Here is a 22,669-nt window from a genome sequence, read left to right on the forward strand (position 1 = left end):
TTTGCGGATACAGACTAACACGGCTGCTACTCTGAAACCAAGTGTTTTTTGTTACACTTAACATAGACAAGCTCAAACTTGAAAATTTGGCTTCATAGCTGGAGTTCCAACAGCCCAACATTCAGGAAATTTGGATCTGGGGCCATTTGCATTGTTTGGTTATGGATCTACATTTGGATTTTGAACAGCCTAAGCATCCAGAGTTGTTTTGGTCTAGTGCTAATTTAAATATTCAGCCTGGACCTGACTTCAGATCTCACTTGAACTGGTTCCACAACAGTATCACTCCTGTGACTCCAGGGGAATTACTCCTGGTTTACACAAAGTACAGTAAGCCTGATCTGAATCAGACTCTAAATGTATTTGCATGAGAAATAACAGCACAGATAATGCAGATAGTTGGAAGTTTTGATGATGTGAACTAAATTTTTGTTCTTGAAGTCTGCAGCTAAATAGCCTGCTACCTGTTTTGTCTTTCCCCAAAAGGACCTGAAGATAGAACATTTGTGGTGTTTCCAAAATTACAAGTTAACATAACACCAGAATCTATTCCCACTAGAAGAGCTCGGAACAAGATAATATTAAACTTGCAAGCAAAGAGCTTTTTTCATGCCATATCAATTTTAATTGGCCTCAGTGCTAGACTTGTACTATATATTAGAATAGTTTGAAATTAAAAGATTGTCAATTTCAACAGCACATCATCCACAATGCCACTTGTTTGGACAGTTTAATACATGCCTTTGGAATATCTTTGACTCTGAGGGATGGTATTACACATTTTACATTACGCTTTTATTAATGAAATCTCTTCCATTCACTCTGCAGGCCTATTAGAAAAATGGCAACAGGTATGATCCTTGCAGGTCTGGCATTTGCAGCTGCAGCCATTGTAGACATCAAAGCAAATGTAAGTACAGAGCAGTTGCACATGTGGAGATACATACAAATCCACATAGATACATAGCTTCCATTGGGCTATTTTACTAATGTCCATTGGATAATACTCCTTGTAACTATTGTACAGCTTGATCTCCTTCATTAACATATGCTTTACAATGAAACACACTATTACTTTTAATAATACTTATCACCTTGTCTGCTTCTCTCTCCTCCTAATCTTTGCCATTATGATGTGCCAATCATCTGTATTAGTTTATAGTATATAGTGCTTTCTATTGTCAATGTGCTTTACAAACATCTAATTAACACTAGTGGCTAATTCCAAATAGGTAGTGTTTCCTATCTTCTGTCTAATGTTTTATCCTGTCTGTGTTTAAGTAGGGATGGTTTTGTTCCTTTCAAAAACATTAGGATTAGATTTGTTTGCACGGATAATTCTTTCAATAATAATGGGTTTGAATATACTCAGACTTATTTAGTTACAGTCATTTGTAATTGACAAGGTTGTCCTATTTTCTGGGTGTTTTCAAATAGCTTGCAATTTCTGTATGTTTGTCATACATGTTACTACTATATGTTGTTTCTAGGCATTCTAGGCATTCTGAGCATGGCAGGTACTTTGCAGACATAGGTTGATCTTTTCCTTTATAAAATATTAATAAGGAATTAATTTTTAAAACTTCCACTGAGACTGATAAAAAACCGAACCCCTCAAGATATATTTGACACAGAGTAATCCCTAACTTGCTATGGCCCATAGAGTTGGGCTTTTATTTACTGCTGCTCTCATGAAATCATTGGCAAATCACTCGCTGAAATGAGATTTTGTGGGTTCATTTCTTCTCCCCATTCTGTAGTCCTTTTCCAAGCAAAACTCTGTCACTGAAATCAATGAGAGTTCTGTCTGAGCATTGGTCCCAGTTTGTGGTTATTTCCCGGTGAGGCATTGCACCCTTGTGTGGAAAACAGACCCCATAAGCATTTTTGCCATTCAAATCTCTATCAAAGATACCTGATTTATAACATCAGACAAAAAAAATCAGAACCAACCAGGCATTACAGCAGCCTTTGCAGTCATCTAAAAGTAGGGTGTGCTGGTTAAAAACAGATGGTGCTGATTGGCTTTAGGTGTGCAAATAATGCAAGATGCTTCTGAAAAGCTCTTTCTAGCAAATTATTTCCAATAAGGATCTAAGTACATGTATGTTTGTTTGTTTCTCTCTCTCTATCAATAGATAAAGACATATATAAATAGCCCTTTGATATTGTGGTGTTGTATGTGTAATCTAGAAATATCTCCTATAGACATGGAGACACAGTGCTCAGCATGCCTGATTCTGCTCCCATTTGAAGTCAATGGGAGTTATGCTTGTTGACTTCAATGGGAACAGAGTTAGATTGATGCTGGGTGCTTTCGAAAACCCTACCTATGGACATCACTATCATTCTCTCTCTATCTAACATGATAATACACAATCCAATTAAACCTCTGCACTTGGGAAATGTACAGTGTGAAAATCAGCTTGGCTCCAACTATCCAGGAAAAGTATCCCAGCTACACATTGTCTCTGGTGTATTTGATGGAGGTGGGTGTGAAGATCACCTTTCCAAAGAATGGTAGATCAGGCAGTGAGGTTCCTACCAAGTAAGCTCTTCCTAAATCAGAGTTATGATCCTCTGTCTCACAGTGCAACTTGTCTAGAGGAGAGGATGGGGAACTGGTAACCTGGCACCACCATCACTGCAGAGAAGCAGAATACTACAGCTATAAGCTGAGTGGTATCAATCAGCATAATAAAGGATACAACTAGCACTTAAAGCATTTTGTTTTAATCAGGAAACCATACTGCCCCCGCCTGGTCCGAAAGAAAGTTTCATTCAGGTCCTGAATTTGGCAAATGACAGTATTCAAGTGACAATCCCGGGCCAAGACTTATTTCAGCAACCCATTGCGGCTTTTCAGGTAAGAATATATTTTTGGGTTAAGGGCCTGATGCAAAGTCCATTGAAACCAAAGAGATTCTTTCCAGTGACGTCACTGGCCTTAGATGAAGCCCTTAGACAGTGGCAGTAGGAATGTAATGGCACCTCAAATAATATATGCAGCAAATATTAGCCCAAATTTGTATTCTTCTAAATGGAATACATCCTACATAGACATCCTAATGCACAGAAAGCTCAGGTGTCATCTCAGCAGGTGGGGCCCTGCGGCTCCCACATGAAAGAGGAAGCATTCCCATTCCCATATGTTTAGAGACCCAGAAAGCTGTTACCTTGCAGTCCCTGAGCCAGCCCTGCCTGGAAGGAGTGACACGGAGCCTTCTGGAGACAGAGCACTGTGTCTTCGGTGGCAAAATTTAAACAGAGATTTTTGAGTTGCATTTAAGCAGAAGATGAACAGATGGCTAACTGCATTCACCTATAACTAGGAATAAAGGATAATTGTCCCAGGATGAACATGTGCAGGAGAAAAAAAAAACCCACATTCAGTCTGCATCTCTCATTGCTTAGACGTAAATCAAATGTCACTGCTGGGATTTGGATTTTAGCTTTTAAATGTATTTACCTGGAAAGAATAAAAGAAAAGGAGGGGAGGGGGTTTATTTAAACTTGAACCTGGCAGCTTAGTTCTCTCTCCTTTCAGGATCCCAAGTACATTGTGTGCCAGCCTTGTTAGGTGTTCAGCATGGTAATGCATCGGCCACTGACTGTCCATACTTTTCTTTTGTAGCTATAGAGTTTGTTGAGTGGTGCAACAAGCCCAGGGGAAGATCTGTCCTGGAGTAGCAGCAAGCACAGATAGTATGCCCTGAGCAGCGGGTAGTCTTGAACCTGGAGGAGTCGCTCTGAGCTCTGGGTGGACTAGCATCAAGCACATAGGTCAACATAGGCCATTTATCAAGAAGGCTGGGATACTTTCAGCTAACCTTAACCCTTCCTCCCTGTTAATCTGTCTCTACAACTTTCCTGGAAGTCAGAATGGGATTGCAGGTCCCCAGGAAGAACTTGATCTTTTTTCTTATGAAGAAAATATCTAACAGAGCCTGTTTTCTTTTTGCAGGACCCAGCTGAGTATTCAAAATTAACGTTGGATGGAGCACAACAAAACTTTCGTTTTGATCTGCAGTTCCAAGGATCAGTTTCCACTTTTAACCACACCGTGCAGGAAAAATCAGTATACAGCTTAATTGTCTGCAAGTCAGAGGGAATCCTATCAAGCCACTTAGTAAGTGAAGACTGAAGTGTAAATACAGTATTCGTTGAATGGCTGAGATGGGGTAATGGGTTCATTAATTCATTCACTCAGTTGCAGAGTCTGTCTGATTGCTCTCAGATGCTGTAAACTTGACTTCTCAGTTAGCAGCATTGAATCTGGGCTCAGTTCTGCTGGTGGTCAATGAACTAGCCGCTTTTATGGCATCCGAGTTGCTGGGCATCCAGTTTAAACTGGTGTATGCTGCAGTGAGAGAGCAGAACAGTGCCTGCCAGGCAGCAGAGCCGCAGAAGATAGGGAAGCTGAGCGTCTGAGCTGCTTTACAGCAATGACGTTAAAAAGAGACTCTGGGGCCCGACATAGAATGAAAACATCAGTAGAATGTTTGTCAGTTTAGTTATTACACGTCTTTAATAAAAGCGCACAGAAGGCCCATTCGTTTTACTGAACAGGACAAACGATTACACTAGCTTCTCTCTGCGCCGGCAGCAGAGCCCGCTTGGTGTGCTGGAATTGTTGCAATGGCCTTGGAGATGTATATTGGACACTATGGGCCAGATTCTGATCACCTATATGAAGCCAAAGAAACTCTATTGAAGCAAATTGAGAGTCTCCGGATTTGACCTCGGGGTAAATGTGATTGGACTCTGGCCTCGGGTTGAAACCCGCTTCCTCCTGGGAGTCCTCAGCCTTGTTGCTCCGTGTTGCCAGCCCCACGCGTTCGAAAATTGTGCATTAGAATGCTCAAAATCACAAGATTGGCTTAAATATCAGGAGATTATAAAGAAAAAGTCAGTTTGCATCTGAAGTTCATTCTCTTGGTCTTTCTGGGTTTTGGAGCCTTTAGGCTGCATTCAGGTCCTGTTCTCAGCTTTTCTCCACAAACACGAGGACTAGAAACTCACTTGAAAAAAAAAAAACACCCAAACATGCAATTCTCATGAGATCTCTTGATTCCGGAAGCTGGGGCTTTAAGAAAAAACATCAGATACTACAAGGCTCGTGATAAAATCACAAGAGTTGGCAGCACAAAACTCTGTCATCTTCTCCCTTAAAAGAATGAAGTAGTACTATGTTGGACATGTGCTCGGAAGAGCTTCAAGAGCAGCTCTGAACATGCCAGGATTCAGTGCTCCTCAGCATCGCCTGTAAATTTTAGGGCCAGCTTGGCACCTTTGCAGCAAGCCCTACTCTGCCTTGGGGCCTGAGTTACCCAGGACAGCCACAAACTCAAGAGAAACATGGGAGGAGCCGGGCAAGGCTGACTGTGAGATTGAGCTCATCACCTAGGCAGCATCAGCTGACAGGGCTGCTATGCAGCCTCAGTTGGAATTTATACTTGCCCCCTACCCCAGAGGTAGAAGCCAGGGGTCAGGGTTTGCACTCAGAGAGAGGCACCCCTCCATCCAGTTCACCAGCCTAGGAATACAGGTGCAAATTTCACACTTCTGAGCTGTATCTGACCCTTATTTTTCTAAAGCCTGGGGTCCAAATAATATTCTCATTTACACTGCAGGCAATGCGCCAGCTTTCTCACTGGCTAAATTCTATGATGTCAGTGGAACTGGGCTGCTGGCACTGAGAGCAGGACATATCTCACCGTCGTTAGGGACTGCTGGGTTTGCCCATTGCTGACACAGGTCTGTGGGGCTTTGCTCGTGAGAGCCAGCCTGGAGAAGCTTTCTGTGATGTTCTCCCATCTTTGGAGCCCCTGAACTGTAGATAAAGAAATTAACAGGTCTAGGGTGCATTGATTACAGCCAATAATAATTTAACTGGTCTGCCCCACTAAAAGGCGATGTTATTTCCCATGTATCCACCATTTAAATAAATGCTGTTGTTATTTATTATACATGTGTTTATTATCCGTTATGACTGCTTGTTTATTATGTATAGAGAAGCATACAGCACCAGAAACATGATAGACATTTTATAGGCATGTCAGAAGACAAGGTCCTTGCCCTGAGAAACTCAGCCTAATCTAGAGAAAGAGTGTGTGTGTGTGTGTGTTGGTGGTGGGGAATGTAAAACGTTTGCACTATTTTGAGAGAAACCCATATTCTGATCACCTTGTGTATGGTACGGGCCACATCCTTGGCTGGTGTAAATTGACATAGCTCCATTGACTTCAATGGCCACAGAACATCAATGGAGCGATGCTGGCTGAGGATCTATCCCTATGATTTTATTACCCATTTGGGTAGGGACCGTGTTTTCCTCTGTCTTTCCCAGCCCTGAACACCCAGTTCACCTTCCTCAAATAAAGAGGAAGTATAATTAATTAATATATCTATAATCTATAAATCTATAATTAATCTTAGAATTGCTGCTATGATTCTCATCGCTAGAGTGTATTTGCATGACCTCCATATGTCCCCTTTGGGGGTCCTATCAAGGAGCTGCATAGAGTGATCAAAAAATGATGATTAAATGAAGAGTCACAACAATGATTTGAGGGCTGGAGAAAATGCCTTATAGTGAGAGACTTAAAGAGCTCAACCTGTTCAGTGAATCCAAATGAAGATGAAGAGGTTTCTGGATTAGAGTGTATAAGCACCTTCACAGGGAGAAAACACTGGGGACGAATGGGCTCTTTCATCTAGTAAAGAAAGGCATAACAAGAACCAATGGCAAGAAATTAAAGCTGGACAAATATGAATTAGAAATAAGGCACAGACTTTTACCAGTGGGGGTGATTAGCCATTGGGAGGAAACTACCAAGGGAAGTGGTGGGTTCTCCATCTCTTGATATCTTCAGATCAAGACTGGACGCCTTTTTGGAAGATATGCTTGTGTCAAACATATGTTATTGGGCGCAATACAGGGGTAATCGGGTGAAATTCTGTGGTCTGTGTTACTCAGCAGGTCAGACTAGCTGATCTAATGGTCCCTTCTAGCCTTAAAATCTATGAATCCTGCCCCCATTGGAGTCAATGGGAATTTTGCCATTGAATTCAGTGGGGTCAGGATTTCATCACTAGGGCCTGAATCAAAGCCTATTGCAGATTCCCATTGACTTCAGTGGGCTTTGGATCAGGTTCCTAATTCCCCTGTTTTCTACATTTTCCCCTGCACCTCGTTTGAATGGCAACAATAGTAATTATTTATTTGATTTATTTCTAGATTGCAGACCTGGCAACAAAACCAGCCAAGGGGCTGTCAGCTGTCAGGTGGGAATTGCTTTTGGTTTGTTTGTATGGTGCTGTCTAATGGGGTTTGGAGATAATGGAACTTGGATGCCCTTCTCAGCCAGGTTTCAGAGTAACAGCTGTGTTAGTCTGTATTCCCAAAAAGAAAAGGAGTACTTGTGGCACCTTAGAGACTAACCAATTTATTTGAGCATGAGCTTTCGTGAGCTACAGCTCACTTCTGAATCCAATCAATATTCCTGAGTGAAAGGAGGCTTCAGGTGTCAGCCGCTCTGGCTCAGTCCCTGGTGAGCTGTAAAATTCCCATCAAACTTGCCATGCAGAATCAGGTATTACTAGCAGTCACCTCCTAAGAAGTTCAGGATTGAGATGGGGGAAAAAAACAACAACTACCTTCTTGTCCCTTTGAAGGAGGAGGACACTATAGCCCTCTATTGGACCTGACCTGACAGCACCAGGGAGCAAGCAGGCTGGAAAACTGCACCAGCTAACTGGGCCTGTCACTGATGCTCTGGAAATTGCCCAACCCACGATGATCATTCATCCCAACCCAGCTCAGGACTGATTCTCCTCTCTCCTGCACCTTGTGCAGTCATTGACCCTTGCAGGCGTCTGTCTACCGCTACCAAACCAGAATTCTCCATTCCAAGTGATGGCAGAGTTTGACCTCCATGTTGCTCAGGTGTAAGGGATTATACAAGGTGTCAGGCAGCAGAGAATCAGGCCCCCAGGGATGGATTCAGTGCTGGTACCACTGCCAGGATGGCACTGAGGTTAATGAGAGGCAGCCTGCACTTCCCCTACTCAGTTTTGCCCCCGGCACATGGTTGACCTAACTTGCGCCCCGGCTTCAGGGCTGGAGTTGTACATAAGTGCTGTGTCACAGTTCAGGGCATTTCTTCTCAGTGATACAGCTAGGGCACCCACACTTGGCTGTTGCCTCTCTTGGGTGGAGACACGCCTCTCTCCCTTCTGACCGGCGTATTCCCAGGCCAGACAGTTGCCCTAGGATACTTCCTTATTTTCTCTTCAGAGATGGATAGCAGCATAAGTGCTACAGATCTAAGTCACCACACAGCTCTTTCTAAGCCAGCCTTTGTTCCTAAGGTGAAACCAATACAGAGGAAACAAATTAAAAACCATGAAAGAACCCTACACGCAGGTTAATAAGCTTCCCAGAGTTCATCCGAACTCTCATGTGGGTTCTGGCAAGTGCAGTCTTTTCATACGTCGCCCAAGGGGGCATCCTTGTGGTTAAAAGCTCATCAGAGCTTCAGATCAGAACAAGCACATGGTCTTATGAGGCCCAAGAAGGTCAATTCCTCCCAATCCTCCCTTAAGGACTGGGGCCCTCCGGGGTATGGGGGCCTGGTCATGTGCTGGACCAGGAAGATGGCCCTGAGTCTATCTAAACCCTGGTTGGTCTCTGGAGAATCCAGTTTGAACGAGTATGTGCATTTCCCCCCGGTGTGGGGGAGGGACGGACATCAAAGGGTTGATAATGGAGAAAGTTCTTTAGCCTCCCCTCTCACTACTATAGCAGGTACATACAATGTCACAACAGCACATACACAATTGCATTTTTAACACTGCATACCCCAAAGGTCTTAATCCAAATTAAATAAGGTTTAACTTAAATCTATAAGATCTGTTTAGTACATTACAGGATATTGACAATCTGTCACATTCTGATCTGCCCTGGCGGCACCCCCTTTCCTCCCACTTCCTTCCTCCCATCTCCAGAATGCCCAGCCCGAGGCCTGCCCCTTGTGCCCAGGCTGCTTTAGAAGCAGCACTGAGTACTGTAAAACTGTGTACTGATTTCAAACTCTGCAGTGTAAGTGCCTGTTGGAAGGAAGGTCTGAAGAAGAACCTCTCTGCTGAAGGCAAACGTTACTCATGGCAAGATATCTTAGTGCACAGCCCTAGTAGAGTATATCATTCATTGCCTTGTGGGTTAGCTGTATCTAGTAGCATTTTCATAACCACTGTGCGGGAGTGTCAGTCATGACTGAACATCACAGGAAGACATGCTTAGAAGAGCTGATCAGGAAGTTTTTTATTTTCCTGGGGAAAATTCTGACAGTTTTCATTGAGATTTTTTTTCTTCAAAATGTTTGGGGTTTTCACTGAAAACATTATTTGGTTTAATTCATTTGCCAAAAAAAAACAAACAGTTTAATTTTTTTCCAGTTTTTGACAACTGAAAACTGAACAATTTCAACTGTTTGGGCAAACATTTTTGCCTTTACTGAGACTTTTTTCCTGACCACCTACATTTTTTTCAGTTTTTGGCAACTGACACAACGTCGTTTTTTCAACAAACAATCCAAAATACTATGTCGAAAAGACATTTCTATGGAAACGTCCATGTAGATGAAAAAGCCATTTTTTGTTTTAAAAAAATTATAACCAGCTCCAGTGCTTAGGCCTGATCTGCACTTACACGTTTTGCTGAAATAGCCATGTCTGTTAGGAGCGTGAAAAAGTCACACCCATGACCAACATCAAAATGCAAGCAAAAACACTAGTGTAAACACAGTTATACTGGCCAAAAAGTCCTTTTGCTGGTATAACTTATTTCAGTCGGAATTGGTATAAGCTATCCCGGCAAATGCACTGCCAATATGAACTGCATGTCAACTTGCCAGAACAGCTACACTGGTAAACCCTTTCTAGTGCAGATAAGGCCTTGTTTCCTTGGAAGAGGTCAAATCTTCCCTTGGAGCGGCCCTGCCAGTCAGTCCATGAAAGTGTCTCAGCAGAGGTTGCCTGCAAGTTCTAACAGTCAGCTCACCGGGGAGAAAGGGGGTGCAGTGGCAGTCAACTCTGGGGAAAACAAGGGGTTAAATTATATGAGGGTGGGAACCAGTAATCATAGAATGAATAGGTGGGCAACAGCCCAGGCTTAAATGTTGGCATCTGGCAGGCCAAAACAATTAAAAGGTGTGACAAAGTTCTTCCTCTGCCTTGGTGGGTCCTGCGCTTATTGGCAGATTTGCTCGCCTCAGAGGTTCATGGCAGCCCTCAGTTTGGCCACTTTCGTGGCTCAGATCTGCTGTTCACTCAGTTAGCCTCTTCACTGGCCAGCATGGGGGAAAGGAAGAAGAACAATCCCCGCAGTCTCTGCTGATCCACCTAGTGGATCGGGAAACAGGCCAGAGACCTTCCCCTCTGGTGGAACCCACAGTCCAGGTCAACTCCTCCGGTATCAAGTAAGGAGTTGGAGGGATGGGGGGAACCGGGGCCCGCCCTCTACTCCGGGTTCCAGCCCAGGGCCCTGTGGTTTGCAGCTGTCTACAGTGGCTCCTGTAACAGCTACATGACAGCTACAACTCCCTGGGCTACTTCCCCATGGCCTCCTCCCAACACCTTTATTCTCACCGCAGGACCTTCCTCCTGATGTCTGATAATGCTTGTACTTCTCAGTCTTGCAGTAGTACTCCTTCTCACTCTCAGCTTCCTGTGCCTCTTGCTCCCAGCTCCTCGCACACACCACAAACTGAAGTGAGCTCCTTTTTAAACCCAGGTGCCCTGATTAGCCTGCCTGTCTTAATTGATTCTAGCAGCTTCTTGATTGGCTGCAGGTATTCTAATCAGCCTGTCTGTCTTAATTGTTTCCAGAAAGTTTCTGATTGTTCTGGAACCTTCCCTGTTACCTTACCCAGGGAAAAGGGACCTATTTACCCTGGGGCTAATATATCTGCCTTCTATCACTCTTCTGTAGGCATCTGGCCTGACCCTGTCACAAAGGTATAAAGCGCATTAGGAGAGATTGAGTGGCTCATGTTAAATATCTGGTGCTGTATTTCTCCAGATTCATATGACACCATAATAAAATATGGCTTCCTTGCAGGTTCATTAATGCTTTGGACCAAGATGTCAACATCACCATTGGCAAAGACCAGATCATCAGTGTTGATAAGAACTACAGTGTTGCAAATTACACAAAGTTAAAGAGAGGAAAGTAAGATTCCTTAACTTGGCTAACGTCTACATCTGAAGTTCATTCCCCCCTCAGACTAGGTGGGGCTTCTCTCAGGCTGATACGAAGGTCCTTTAGCACTATCTCCCAGTTTGCTCACTACATTTGTAAAAGCAGACACGTCGGCCAAGTGGAGAGCAGAACAAGAGCCTTGTCCCATTCATATAGACTTGGAGGGAAGCAGTGTTGTTACTCCATGGGGTGTCCAGCAGATGAAGGTCCCTTTGTGTGATCTGTAGCCAGATTAATTCAGCATCCGGGCAATGCCAAGACTTGTTCTTTCTTCAAGGCTGTTACTGCTTGTGATATATGATTAGGATACAGTGAAGGGGGGCAAATTCTGAAATCCATAATCTGGACTTCCATTACCAGAGTAAAGACATAGCAGTTTGGCCCAGTATCTTATTTTAGCTAGGGGAATTGTAGGGATGGTTATCTGTTAAACAGGAGGATGAGAGAGCCCTGCACGGTGCCCCTGCCAGACCAGTGATAACAAGCATGATTCTCTGTGAGGCTCAAGCTATAATCAGCACTGAGTTCTCGGCACCATAGCCATTCATATTCTACACCACATAGTGCTGGAGCTTGGGTGGGAGATGCCATGCTGGTATTTCACCCCATCTCAGCTGGGCTTTAGGTTTGGCAGCACTGCCTGAACTGAATACGCTGGTATTTCTAAGGTGCCCATTACTCTAACACCTGTTCGGTTCAAAAAAAGTTTGCACAACTTCCCCCTTCCTAAGCACCTCTGCCCAAGAGCTTTATTTCCGAAATTAGGGAGACTCAGCCGCCACGCTGGTGACTGTGTCCAGCCCCTGTGCATCTGAATGGAAATCTCACTTGCCTTCAGGGGTGTTCTTCTTGCTGTGGACAAGTCCTGTTCTTTTGAAAGCAAATGGTTAACTAGATTGTGGCAGTGGAGAGCTCATTTTCTTAAGAGAGCAGAAGACTCTATGGGCCCTTCAGAATTGTCTGGTCCACACACCTTGAAGGAGCGGGATTTAATTTGGAAGAAAAATAAACTTAGGAAATAAGGAGATCAGTGCCAGATGGAAGCAGAAATCATTTAAAAACTGTGAGGAATTTAATGTACCATAAGCTGAATTTAACCAATACTCACAAAGTAGTCCTAAAAGGAAGGAAACTCAAAGCAATAGGAAAAACTCTAGAGCAGCCCATGGAGATTTATATGACTACAACTGTAGGCTATTCAATCCCCCAACTCCACTTCAGGAGTTATTTTTAATGGCTGTGTTCTGTGCTCTGTGTCTACGAAACTAACCAGGAAATACTGTACTTTGTCCTTGTATCAAGATACAATGTACAATGCAATACCGAAGCTGAGGAATTCAGCCTGGACCTAGGCCTGCTTGACTTTGGAGCATCGTACACCATTGTTATAACTAACGTAAGTTACCCTTTTATTTTAACGTGTTGTTTCCATTCTGCATTCAGCCCCTATCTGTCAGTGCTCTAGCTCTTCCACTGGCAACTGCTAACTATTCCTTTTCCCTGGCCATCTAAAGGTATGATTTACATGTGGGTCAATGGGAGTTTAAGGAAGATTTTTGGTACCATGTGAATTAATGCAGCCTGCAGCCATCCCACCACAAGCTGTCATCTTATCAGATCTTTCAAGTTAAACAAGGGGTAAGGCCTGGCCAGTACATTGGATGGGAATCCTCCAAAGAAAACCATGTGACCCATGAATTGCTCTTGGCAGTTTCACTAAGCAACACTGTTTGCGCTGAGTTAATACTACCCAGCATGTACTAGGGAGCACTGTGCTGCTGGAGACACCATCTTTTGGATGAGACATTCTGGTCTTGTCTATGTGTGATCACTGAAATACTGTCCTAATGGAAATCGCTTGCCCACATCACTTTGCAGAAACATTCTACCATGTCCCCAGACCTAACCTACCAAATTTTAGGCCACTATGACATGTCTTATGGATTTGAGATGGGGGCAGGGTGCAAAACTGTGAGTAAGGTTGGAAAGACCTTTCTCTGTCCTTCCAGTCCTCAGCAGGGGTCTATGTAGTAAATTTGGGCTGTAAGGAAAGCCTTTTTACTTGGCTGGTTGAGTAATGCAAAGGAAGAGTTTCATGAATAAACCACCCCTTGCTGGGGTTTGAGCACCCCCTGAGCCATGCAGATCCTTTTGACTGATTGCCCCTGCTCAGATCTTCCGTTCTGTTCTGGTTGGCAAAGGCTAAGTATATAAATGTGATCAGATCAGTTACTATTTAAGCCTTTCCAGCACACAGCCATACAGATAAACCAGACCTGACAGGACACACTGCTCAACTGTTCTCTCTGTCTCTGACCACAATCTTGTGATTCGGCTAGCAAAGTGCCGTTAGCTACTCCCTGGTAATAAAGTCTCTCTATTGGGTAATTAATAGGATATGTCCATGTCTGGAAAGCCCAATGATCTAAGGAAAAAACTTCAACCACAAAATAACCAGCCGCTGCTAGAATGGGGCATAGAATCCTAGAGGGAATAGACGTACGCTGTCATCTTTATGAACAGGGATTTATGTAGCTAACCCATAAATGCTATCAGGAGTCACACTCACCAAGTCCTTGAGAATATACTCTTAAATCTGTCTCTGAATTCCAAGCATTCCAAACTTTATGCATTAATCTTTGATATGCCAAGTGCCTCCTATCTGCATTTGCCACAATAAATAACAGCATCATTTGCATGGTATCTTTTTGCTCAGATAACTGTTACAATTTTGGTTACCTTAACAACCTTGCTCCAGTTCTGCAAATCAGCAACTGGCTCTTGGCCTACTTATTTATCCTCTGCGAAGGGATATTTTTCTTATCTCTGCAACTCATGTAATCAGTAGTGTGATTAAGAAAAAGTCATTTTATAGTGTAAATAATCACGTTGGAATGAGCTAACTCAGATATATGCATAATGCTGCCCTCTACTGGATGGAATCAGGACTGCTCAGCTTCAGCTATGTATCATAGGCCCTGACAGCTAATGGTGTTTCTCCTTCATTTTAAATGGTAGAGGTCTGTGCTTTGGAGGCACGAGAATTTGGATTTTATTCCTATTGTCAGTGCTGTGCAGAAGAGTAACATCTGTGTAGTCCTAAGTGGACACAGATTCATTATGATATATTGGGCCAGATCATCAGCCGTCTAAACTGGTGCAGCTGGATTGACTTGAATGGAGCGACACCAGTTAGCACTAGTTCAGGCCCAGCCCATTATTTTTAGGGTAGATGTTGCTCTTCCTAGATGGAGGATACTGAACTTAAATTAGCCTTACTGTGCAGGTGCACCCCCCCCACCCCCCCAATTTGGTGGAGAGGAAACTCATGAGCATTTCTGGGCTTGTTCAGCACGAATGAGGCGCACCTATAAAGCTAGCTCTGCCTGCAGGGTAAGGGAGGGGGGGAGTTTAAAAAAGGAAAACCTGCCACAGGAAGGGGGTGCTGAACAGTCAGAGACTACTGACCACAGAGAGAGATAAGCCAAGAGGAACACAGGTGCAGGTGTCACCGTCCCTGGAACTGCATGGACCAGCTGTAGAGCAGAATGCGCCAAGAGGAGTGGCTGGAGGTAGACTTTAATTAAAGGCAGGAGACCTGCTGAAAGCCCAAGCCCAAAGGGCTGATTTGTGAAAGACTGCCTAAGAGACAGGCCACCTGTATCTTCCTTTTTGTTTTATCTGGATTCCCATCTCATAAGGAAAAGAGAACATAAGAACATAAAAACGGCTATACTGGATCAGACCAAAGGTCCATATAGCCCAGTATCCTATCTTCCGACAGTGGCCAGTGCCAGGTGCCCCAGAGGGAATGAACAGAACCGGTAATAATCTAGTGATCCTTCCCCTGAGAAAAGGACCTTTTTTCGTGTTTGTTTGTTTTGCTTAGAGAACCCCTTATATTCTATGAATGGGGGTAGGGGGAACATAAACAAATTGAAGTGAGGGCTGGTGGGGACTCAGGGAGCCCTTAACCATTTTTAAAATGTGTATTTGGGGGATTTCTTATCTGGCAAAAAAGATTGCACCCCTTTGCACACAAAGACCAATTGTTTCCAACAAGCCTATAGCACAGAAGAACAGAAATCAACATGACTATTTTTTGTTTACTTCCTAATTTTGGCCCTCCATCAGTAAGGGGCCACTAACGCAAAGTCCAGGCACTGTAAACAAATGCATTTCTTGACCTACGTTATTAACACCACCCCCTTAAATTACTAAAAATGCAAGAGTTTCCCAAACCCTTTCCTTGTTTTTGCTCTTTCCTTACTTTTTTTGGAGCATTTCTTTCAGCTTGGACATTGAAAATCAAGGATGTTCATTTCACTTTTGTTTATCCCCACAGTGGTTGGCCAATATTGTACCAGTGCATAAAAATAACAAACTCGCTCCAAGAGTTTCAGCAGCTCTTCAAGTAAATGGGTATTGAGGGAAGCCACAGGCAGCTGGAGAGATGGCTAGTCATGACCATCTCTTCACCTCTGGGCAAATTTTTTTTTCTGTTGCCTGAGTGGCCATTTCTCTCCAGGCACAGTTCAGTTCTAATTATTACTATGAATTGTACAGCACCCAGATCCACTGTGATGGGTGCTATATAAATAAATGAACGACACACCATGTATGGCATGTTAGCGCAATTGAACTGTAAGATGTAAATCACTAGGGACGCTGTCTCCATCTGACTTTCATCAACCTCCAGTTATTTTAAGGGGTTAGTGACATTTCTTTGGGGTCTAGAATCATAGAATATCAGGGTTGGAAGGGACCTCAGGAGGTCATCTAGTCCAATCCCCTGCTCAAAACAGGACCAATCCCCAACTAAATAATCCCAGCCAGGGCTTTGTCAAGCCTGACCTTAAAAACCTCTAAGGAAGGAGATTCCACCACCTCCCTAGGTAACCCATTCCAGTGCCTCACCACCCTCTGAGTGCAAAAGTTTTTCCTAATATCCAACCTAAACCTCCCCCATTGCAACTTGAGACCATTACTCCTTGTCCTGTCATCTGCTACCACTGAGAAGAATAGATCCATCCTCTTTAGAACCCTTCTCCCCCCTTTTAGCCTTCTAAAATACACTCTCTTGATTTGCCTCCCTTTAGTGCATCTTCTGCTCATTTATGTTCTACATAATATCCTACCTGAAAGCAGAGTTTGCTGTTGATTGCTGTTGACTTTAAGTCAGTGTAGCCCAGTGTTTTCTACCACTCAAATCTTTCTCTCTCTAAATTTGAGCAGATTTTCCTGAAATCTAGGAAAACAAAATAAAAGCGCTGTAAATGAATTTACAATAAACCGTCTGGGTCCGTCTGGCAGAGGTTTAGAACAATAATCCTCTCTTGGATCTGTGCAATAGATTGGGATTCCTCCTGACTTACCCAGAATTTTGCTAGTAGAGAAGAAGAGCACAGTTCAGATTCACCTGGAGAATTCAAGGGCAGGATTTTGCTTCAATCTTTAAAGGAAAACCCGTTTTTGGTTAATTCTGCATGTAAGCCAGTGTAACATAGATCTCAACAGCGAATCAACATGACTTTTTATTTTCCCACTTAGACTTCTGCTAACCATGTTGAAGCACGGAAGATGGAAGATATCCTGGCCAACAATATCCATATTGCTTGGCAATTGCCACAGTACCTGTTAATATCAGCCGGGGAAGTGATGTTCTCCATTACGGGACTAGCGTTCTCTTATTCTCAGGTGTTGTACTTGGGATTGATGGCTTGTAGTTTAGAATCCATGAGTCTTGACTCCTTTTTTTCTCTATTCCTGCCTCTGCCACTGACTTGTAACAAGGCTTTGAGCATGACAGTGGTAACATCTCTGTGCTTCAGCTTACATTGGGGATAGCGATGCGTCTATCTCACAGAAGGGGTGTGAAGCTAAATTCAGTCAAGCGTTGAAAGTGCCTTGAGACCCCTGGATGAAGGATGCTTTAGGAGGGCAAAATATTACTGGGTTGCAGTTATAAGAAACTGGGGATTGTGAGGCAGACTTGGGGAAATGGTTAACGTAGATGGTCCAGATTCTGCTCTAAACTATACTCAGGCAACCTCCCGTCAAGTCAGGACTGAAACAACAAGCAGAATTTGGGCCAGTCACTTTTTAAGGGGAAGGACCCAAATGCCAAAGCATCAGTTTCCCCCAAGATGATTTTCTTCTTCACATTTTTTGTGCATATTTTATAGAGACAGCAACCAAAATATAACATGAATGACTCTGTTCACTGCGGGTGCAAGTTGGTGCAGCTCTACTGACTGTAGTTGACACCAGCAGATAATTTGACCTGTTATCTAGAGGTCAAATGAGCCCTTGCTGCTACTCATGTGTAGGCCCATTGCATTTACAGCTGTGCACGCTCCCTGCAGTTATTGGGGTTACACGGGTGTAATGGATGGGAGATTTGGGCTCTAAAAGCTTACTTTTTAACTCTTTCTTGTCTTTTCAGTTTGATTCTCACTAGAGAAATGGGGGTGGTCCTTGGATGTATAAATAGTGGAATACTGAGTAGGAATAAGAAGATATACTTATATAGCCTCTGTGTACAGCATTGGGGTCCAGTTTTAGTGTCCCCACATTAAAAAGGATGTTGTAAATTTTAAGAGGGTTCAAGAAAGAGCTAGAAGAACACTTGCCTTGCAATGAGAGACTAAAGGAGCTTAGACAAGCTTAGCAAAGAGAAGGCCAGAGGCGACTTGAACATGGTCTATCGGTGCTTATATGGAGAGAAGGTATCTAGCAGACAAAGGCATAACAAGATCTAGTCACCTGGAAGTTGAAGTTAGACAAAGTTATACTGGGACTATGGTACACATTTTTAACCGTGAAGATAATTAACCATTGGGACAGTTTACGAAGGGATGTGGTAAATTCTCCATCAGTTGGGAGACTTTCAGTCACGATGGGGTGTCTTTTGGCTCTGACTCAACCACAAGGTATTGGGCTAGAGCGGTTGAATTGATTGGGTTGAATTCTATGGCCTGTGCTGTGCAGGGGGTCAGACTAGATGATCATTTCTGGCCTTAAAATGTATGAATCTATGGGGCTTGCAGCCACGGGGCTAGAGGGGGCACAGGTCTGTCCCAGACATGTCTGCTTTATCCCGACACACCCCATCCTGGACCCACTTTACACACATCCTGGAAAGCCCCTGTGCTCATGATCCAGGCACTGGTTGGGACCAGGGGTGTGCTCTGCTTGGAGGAATGGGGAACAATTACCCTTTGGTAATCACCTTGCACCCATGGGCCTGGCAGAAAATGGCCATGGTAGAGAGGAAAATTCCTCCAACCTCAGTCCTGTCTCTGTCTGTAGAGCGCCCACCCCTCCACATACCTGTAACCCGGGAAATAACAGGGAAGGAAAGCAGCTGAACATGAAAACAAAGGGAAACCCACTTATCAGGTCTCTGGGTTGTTCTTTTCAGGCTCCCATCAGCATGAAATCAGTGCTTCAGGCAGGCTGGCTGCTCACCGTGGCCTTTGGAAATGTCATTGTGCTCATTGTTGCCCAAGCAGCGCTGCTGGAACAGGTATTGCTTTGAATATGACTGGCCACGTTCGAATCGGGGTCAGGACATTGGCAGAATCCCAAGACCAGGTCTCCGCTAGCAAAGCATTTGGTAGATTTAGGGCCCAATTGCTTTCTTCCCAAGCACTCAGCCGCCCCACTGGCCGCAGCAGGAGCAGGGGGTTCTCGGCCCCCCAGCCAATCAGGCAGTTCAAATCCGAGGTGGGCTGAGACTGCTCAGTGATTTCATTGGTCCGTAGTGGCTGGTGTTCAGTACCTGCAGTGTCACTGGAGCAGAGGCAGCAGGGGGCATGTGCGGAACGCTGCATATCCCCTGCCTCGGTGGGCCTGAGCTGCAACACTCTCCCAGAAGTCTGTTAATCCCTGGGTTTTGCCTCGGCTGCCTGCACCCTGCTGGTGGCAGCCAAGCATACTGCAGCCTCTTGGGGCTGTGCAGCTATCTCTAGCCCCACCAGCAGATCTCCGGTGGCAGCAAAGGGTACTGCAACCTCCAGTCCACCCGTCACACAACACAACTGTGTCATTATTGGTCAGGCTGAGCCCCACTAGCCCCCGAGGGGTAGCTGTCCCTGTTGGTCTGGATCAGTCGGGGTTGGATTTGGTTATCGTTTTCTGCAGACTGTCAGTATCCTGTGGGGCTTGCAGAAAAGGTTCTGGTTGGGATTGATTTCTAGTTAAAATTTAACACTAAATTCAAACACACGGGGAACAGAATAGATTTTTGCCTAGCCCATAAGCTGTTAGAGTGTGTTCCCATTCATTGAAAAGGGTGGAAGCAGACAGGGCACACTTCTGAGGAGAAGCCCTAATTAAACTAATCTGATTGGTCCAATTAGTTTTATCTATAATCCATCTGTTTATAATTAGCATGGTATATGTAAGGCAGGCTTCTAAGTGGCTTGCAAGAAACGACACTCATGACTTCCATCATAAACACTCTTGGAAGTCAAGGTACTGCTTTTAAAGAGCCACTTTAAAATGAAGTGTGATGCCCTCCACATTAGGCACGGGGTCCTCAAAGCGTTGTTCTTTTTCTTCTCCAGTGGGCTGAGTTTGTCTTGTTCGCTTGCCTTCTCTTTGCCGTGTGTATCATTTTCTCCATCATGGGATACTTCTACGTTACTGTGGATCCCGAAGAACTGACAAAAGAAGAAGCAGAGAAGAAAGAGATGCCGAGTAATGGAAATGAGATCAGGCTCGCTCCCCGGAAAACAAAGCTATAACATGACTGTGGGTTGGGCTTGGTTGTTTTTTTTAAACAGAGCACATTAAGAGGAAGGAGGTTCGGTGACAGGGTTTTTGCATTCTGGCCTCTCACTCGAAATGTATCTTCCTAGTAAATTGAAGAAATATCCCCCTTTTCCCCAAACAAGGGGTCTGAAAATTGTGTAAAACTGCCTGGGAAAGCTCCCCTAGTATTAAAGGCACTATTACAAATAAATACAATGTAATTTTAAATCAGCCCACCCTTTCTAGCCAATAAATTATTTTCTGTGACTGGCTTTAAATGTATATTTAGCAGCAGGGGGAAGTATGTACACTAGACTGTGAGACAACACCGCTGATTTATGGAGGCATTTGGGAGAATAGGATGGAATTTACTGAAGAACAATTTGGTGGAATGATTGGTAGGAGGTTTCCATGTCATCAGTAAGGTCGGGAAAAGTTATGTATAATCATGGAAGATTTCATCATGTGACTTTTTTTCTGGGCAGTTTGCCCCCATTGTTACATATTACAAGGGGTCTTGGTTTATGGTTTCTACCTCCAGATCCACATGTAATAATGGGCAATGAAATGTTGCAGGACAAAATGTCCCCCAGAAACGACCCTACAAGATGTGCCCAGTGCCATCTGTCTGTCTAATTCAGCGTTTCTCAACCCAGGGGTCTCAACCCAGGGGTCACAACCCAGAATGCACGAAAGGGTCGCAAACTTTAAAAATGGATCATATTGTGCATACAGTTTTTTAAAACAGATGCCTCTTGCACTTCGCCGTATGTTAATGCTGTGCATACCAATAAAGTTATTTGAACATGCGGGTGCCACCCATTAGCCAATCGAATGCAGCATGTGAAGAGTTATGGAAAAGACTGCACTGGGGAGCAGCGTTCCTCCATTGCAGCCCCCCCAGCTGCCTGGCTCAGGAAGGGACATGGCAGGCACCACTGGCCCAGCCACCGGTTTCTGCCATGTGCATGGTGACCTTTGCCCAGCTGCATTGCAAGCGGCCTACTGCTCAGAGGACATGTAGGGTTCTACAGGAACGTCCGGTCGAAAAGGGAATCTGGCAGCGTCCAGTCAGCACAGCTGGCTGGACACTAAACGTTCGGCTGGGCCACAGTAACCGGCCTCCGCCACTCGGGGTGGGAAGAGGCAGCAGCTGTGGCTGGAGCCACATAGAGGGCAAGAGCGTTTGGTTTTCAGCAATTAGAAAGTTGGCAACCCGAAGAACATGTGGCGGCTCCAATGACGGGAGACAGGTGTGAGAGCGGGAGCTGGAGATCTGCAGACAAGGAAAGCAAGAGCAGCCTGGCAGGAGGGAGCTTCATCGATCTCCCACCCAGCCCCAGTAACTTTCAGCATCCCCACCTTCATCACCCGGCCTTGGGCTGCAGCAGCTCCGAGAGGGAGGATGCTCCTGAGCAGCCCCTTCCTGACCCGGGGCAGCTGGTAAGCACTGGGGGAAAGAAAGGGGGATTATTCCTGCCTCACAAGGCAGTGGCAGATACCGTGAGAGTCCCCACTGGGTGCTCTTGCAGCCAATGTACCTGGTGTTCGGCAGGTGTCTGGGCCCCGCGGCGCCCTGCCCGATGTACTGGGCGCTTGCAGTGCAGCTGGGGCTGGCCATGCACATTCTGGCCCTGCTGGTAGTGCCGCAGGGCTCGCTTGGGAGCCAGGGCTGGGGCACGCCGCGTTCGGCCTTTTCTGAGAAGTTGGCACAGTTGGGCAGCTTGGGGGCAGCTAGGCACAGCACCCAGCAGAACGTTGGGGGCAACAGGGGGCAGAGATAGAGGCTCCAGGACTGCACTCCACTGCAGGCTGGTACCATGTTCTTGGGGAGGCTGCACAGAGCACCACGCGGTGGGTGAGGAATAAAGGCAGGGGGAGGCTACAGCCCTTGCAGGGTCCGTGACAGGGCTAGGGCTGTGTGCGCAAGGCAGCAGGCGGGAGGAATTGATGGGGCCGTGTACAGAGTAATACATCTTTCGGGGCCAAAATACTTGTGTATTTTCTACTTAGCTATTTACAGCATTGGGACTGGCCATCAATGTTTACAAATGAGTCCTGGTCCAAAAAAAGTTGAGAACCACTAGTCTAATCTGTCTCATGTACAGAGTTTTTAGTGGGCTTTGCAGCCTCATGACCTATTTCAATAAGCTACAGTTAAAGAACTGGTTATGTTTTAATCCCATAGACCCAGACTCCTTGCTAAGTAGTAAAACCTTACTGGGCATTTGGTATTACATTATACCCTTGCCCCTACAGGTTAGGATATAGCTCTTTTTGATGCATCTCATCCTATGCTTCAGTTGTTCCCCACTGGGAGAAATGTTGCAACAATTTCTGTAAAATTCCAGGCACCCTGCGGAGGGTTAAACAAGGATGCACTTTATTATCCTATTCAGTTTTCAGCCTAGCAAGGCAGAACACTGCATCAGGGATTTATTTTGCTCGTGTAGCTTTCTTTTTAACTTCATCAAAGGTGTGTCTTTTCTTTTGTGCCTCAGTACCAGATTCGGGAAATAGCTATTTTAGCAGAACTGTGATATAATTATCCAATTTTTCTAGCTTGTATGAGGACAAGATTTCTTGCTCGGGCTAGAAATAAGCTCATAATTATTGGTCTAGCAAAATGGCCAGGAAGGTGCCCCCCCT

At 44.8% G+C, this 22,669-nt stretch overlaps 1 protein-coding gene across 2 annotated transcripts in view; it reads left to right on the forward strand.

Annotated features, from left to right (window-relative positions):
* Positions 1-20,287, forward strand: part of SLC15A2 (solute carrier family 15 member 2) — a 74,387-nt gene extending 54,100 nt beyond the window's left edge. For both annotated transcript variants that reach the window (XM_048869977.2, XM_048869976.2), the window contains 9 exons: positions 829-910; positions 2,741-2,866; positions 3,965-4,129; positions 7,241-7,287; positions 11,123-11,233; positions 12,566-12,659; positions 16,814-16,960; positions 18,687-18,791; positions 19,834-20,287. In XM_048869977.2, coding sequence (XP_048725934.1) covers positions 829-910; positions 2,741-2,866; positions 3,965-4,129; positions 7,241-7,287; positions 11,123-11,233; positions 12,566-12,659; positions 16,814-16,960; positions 18,687-18,791; positions 19,834-20,013 — 1,057 coding nt within the window. In that variant the 3' untranslated portion in view covers positions 20,014-20,287. The remainder of the gene's footprint in view (positions 1-828; positions 911-2,740; positions 2,867-3,964; positions 4,130-7,240; positions 7,288-11,122; positions 11,234-12,565; positions 12,660-16,813; positions 16,961-18,686; positions 18,792-19,833) is intronic.
* The last annotated feature ends 2,382 nt before the right edge of the window (positions 20,288-22,669 follow it).

The sequence above is a fragment of the Caretta caretta genome, chromosome 11 (assembly GCF_965140235.1).
Source record: "Caretta caretta isolate rCarCar2 chromosome 11, rCarCar1.hap1, whole genome shotgun sequence".
Taxonomy (NCBI): Eukaryota; Metazoa; Chordata; order Testudines; family Cheloniidae; genus Caretta; species Caretta caretta.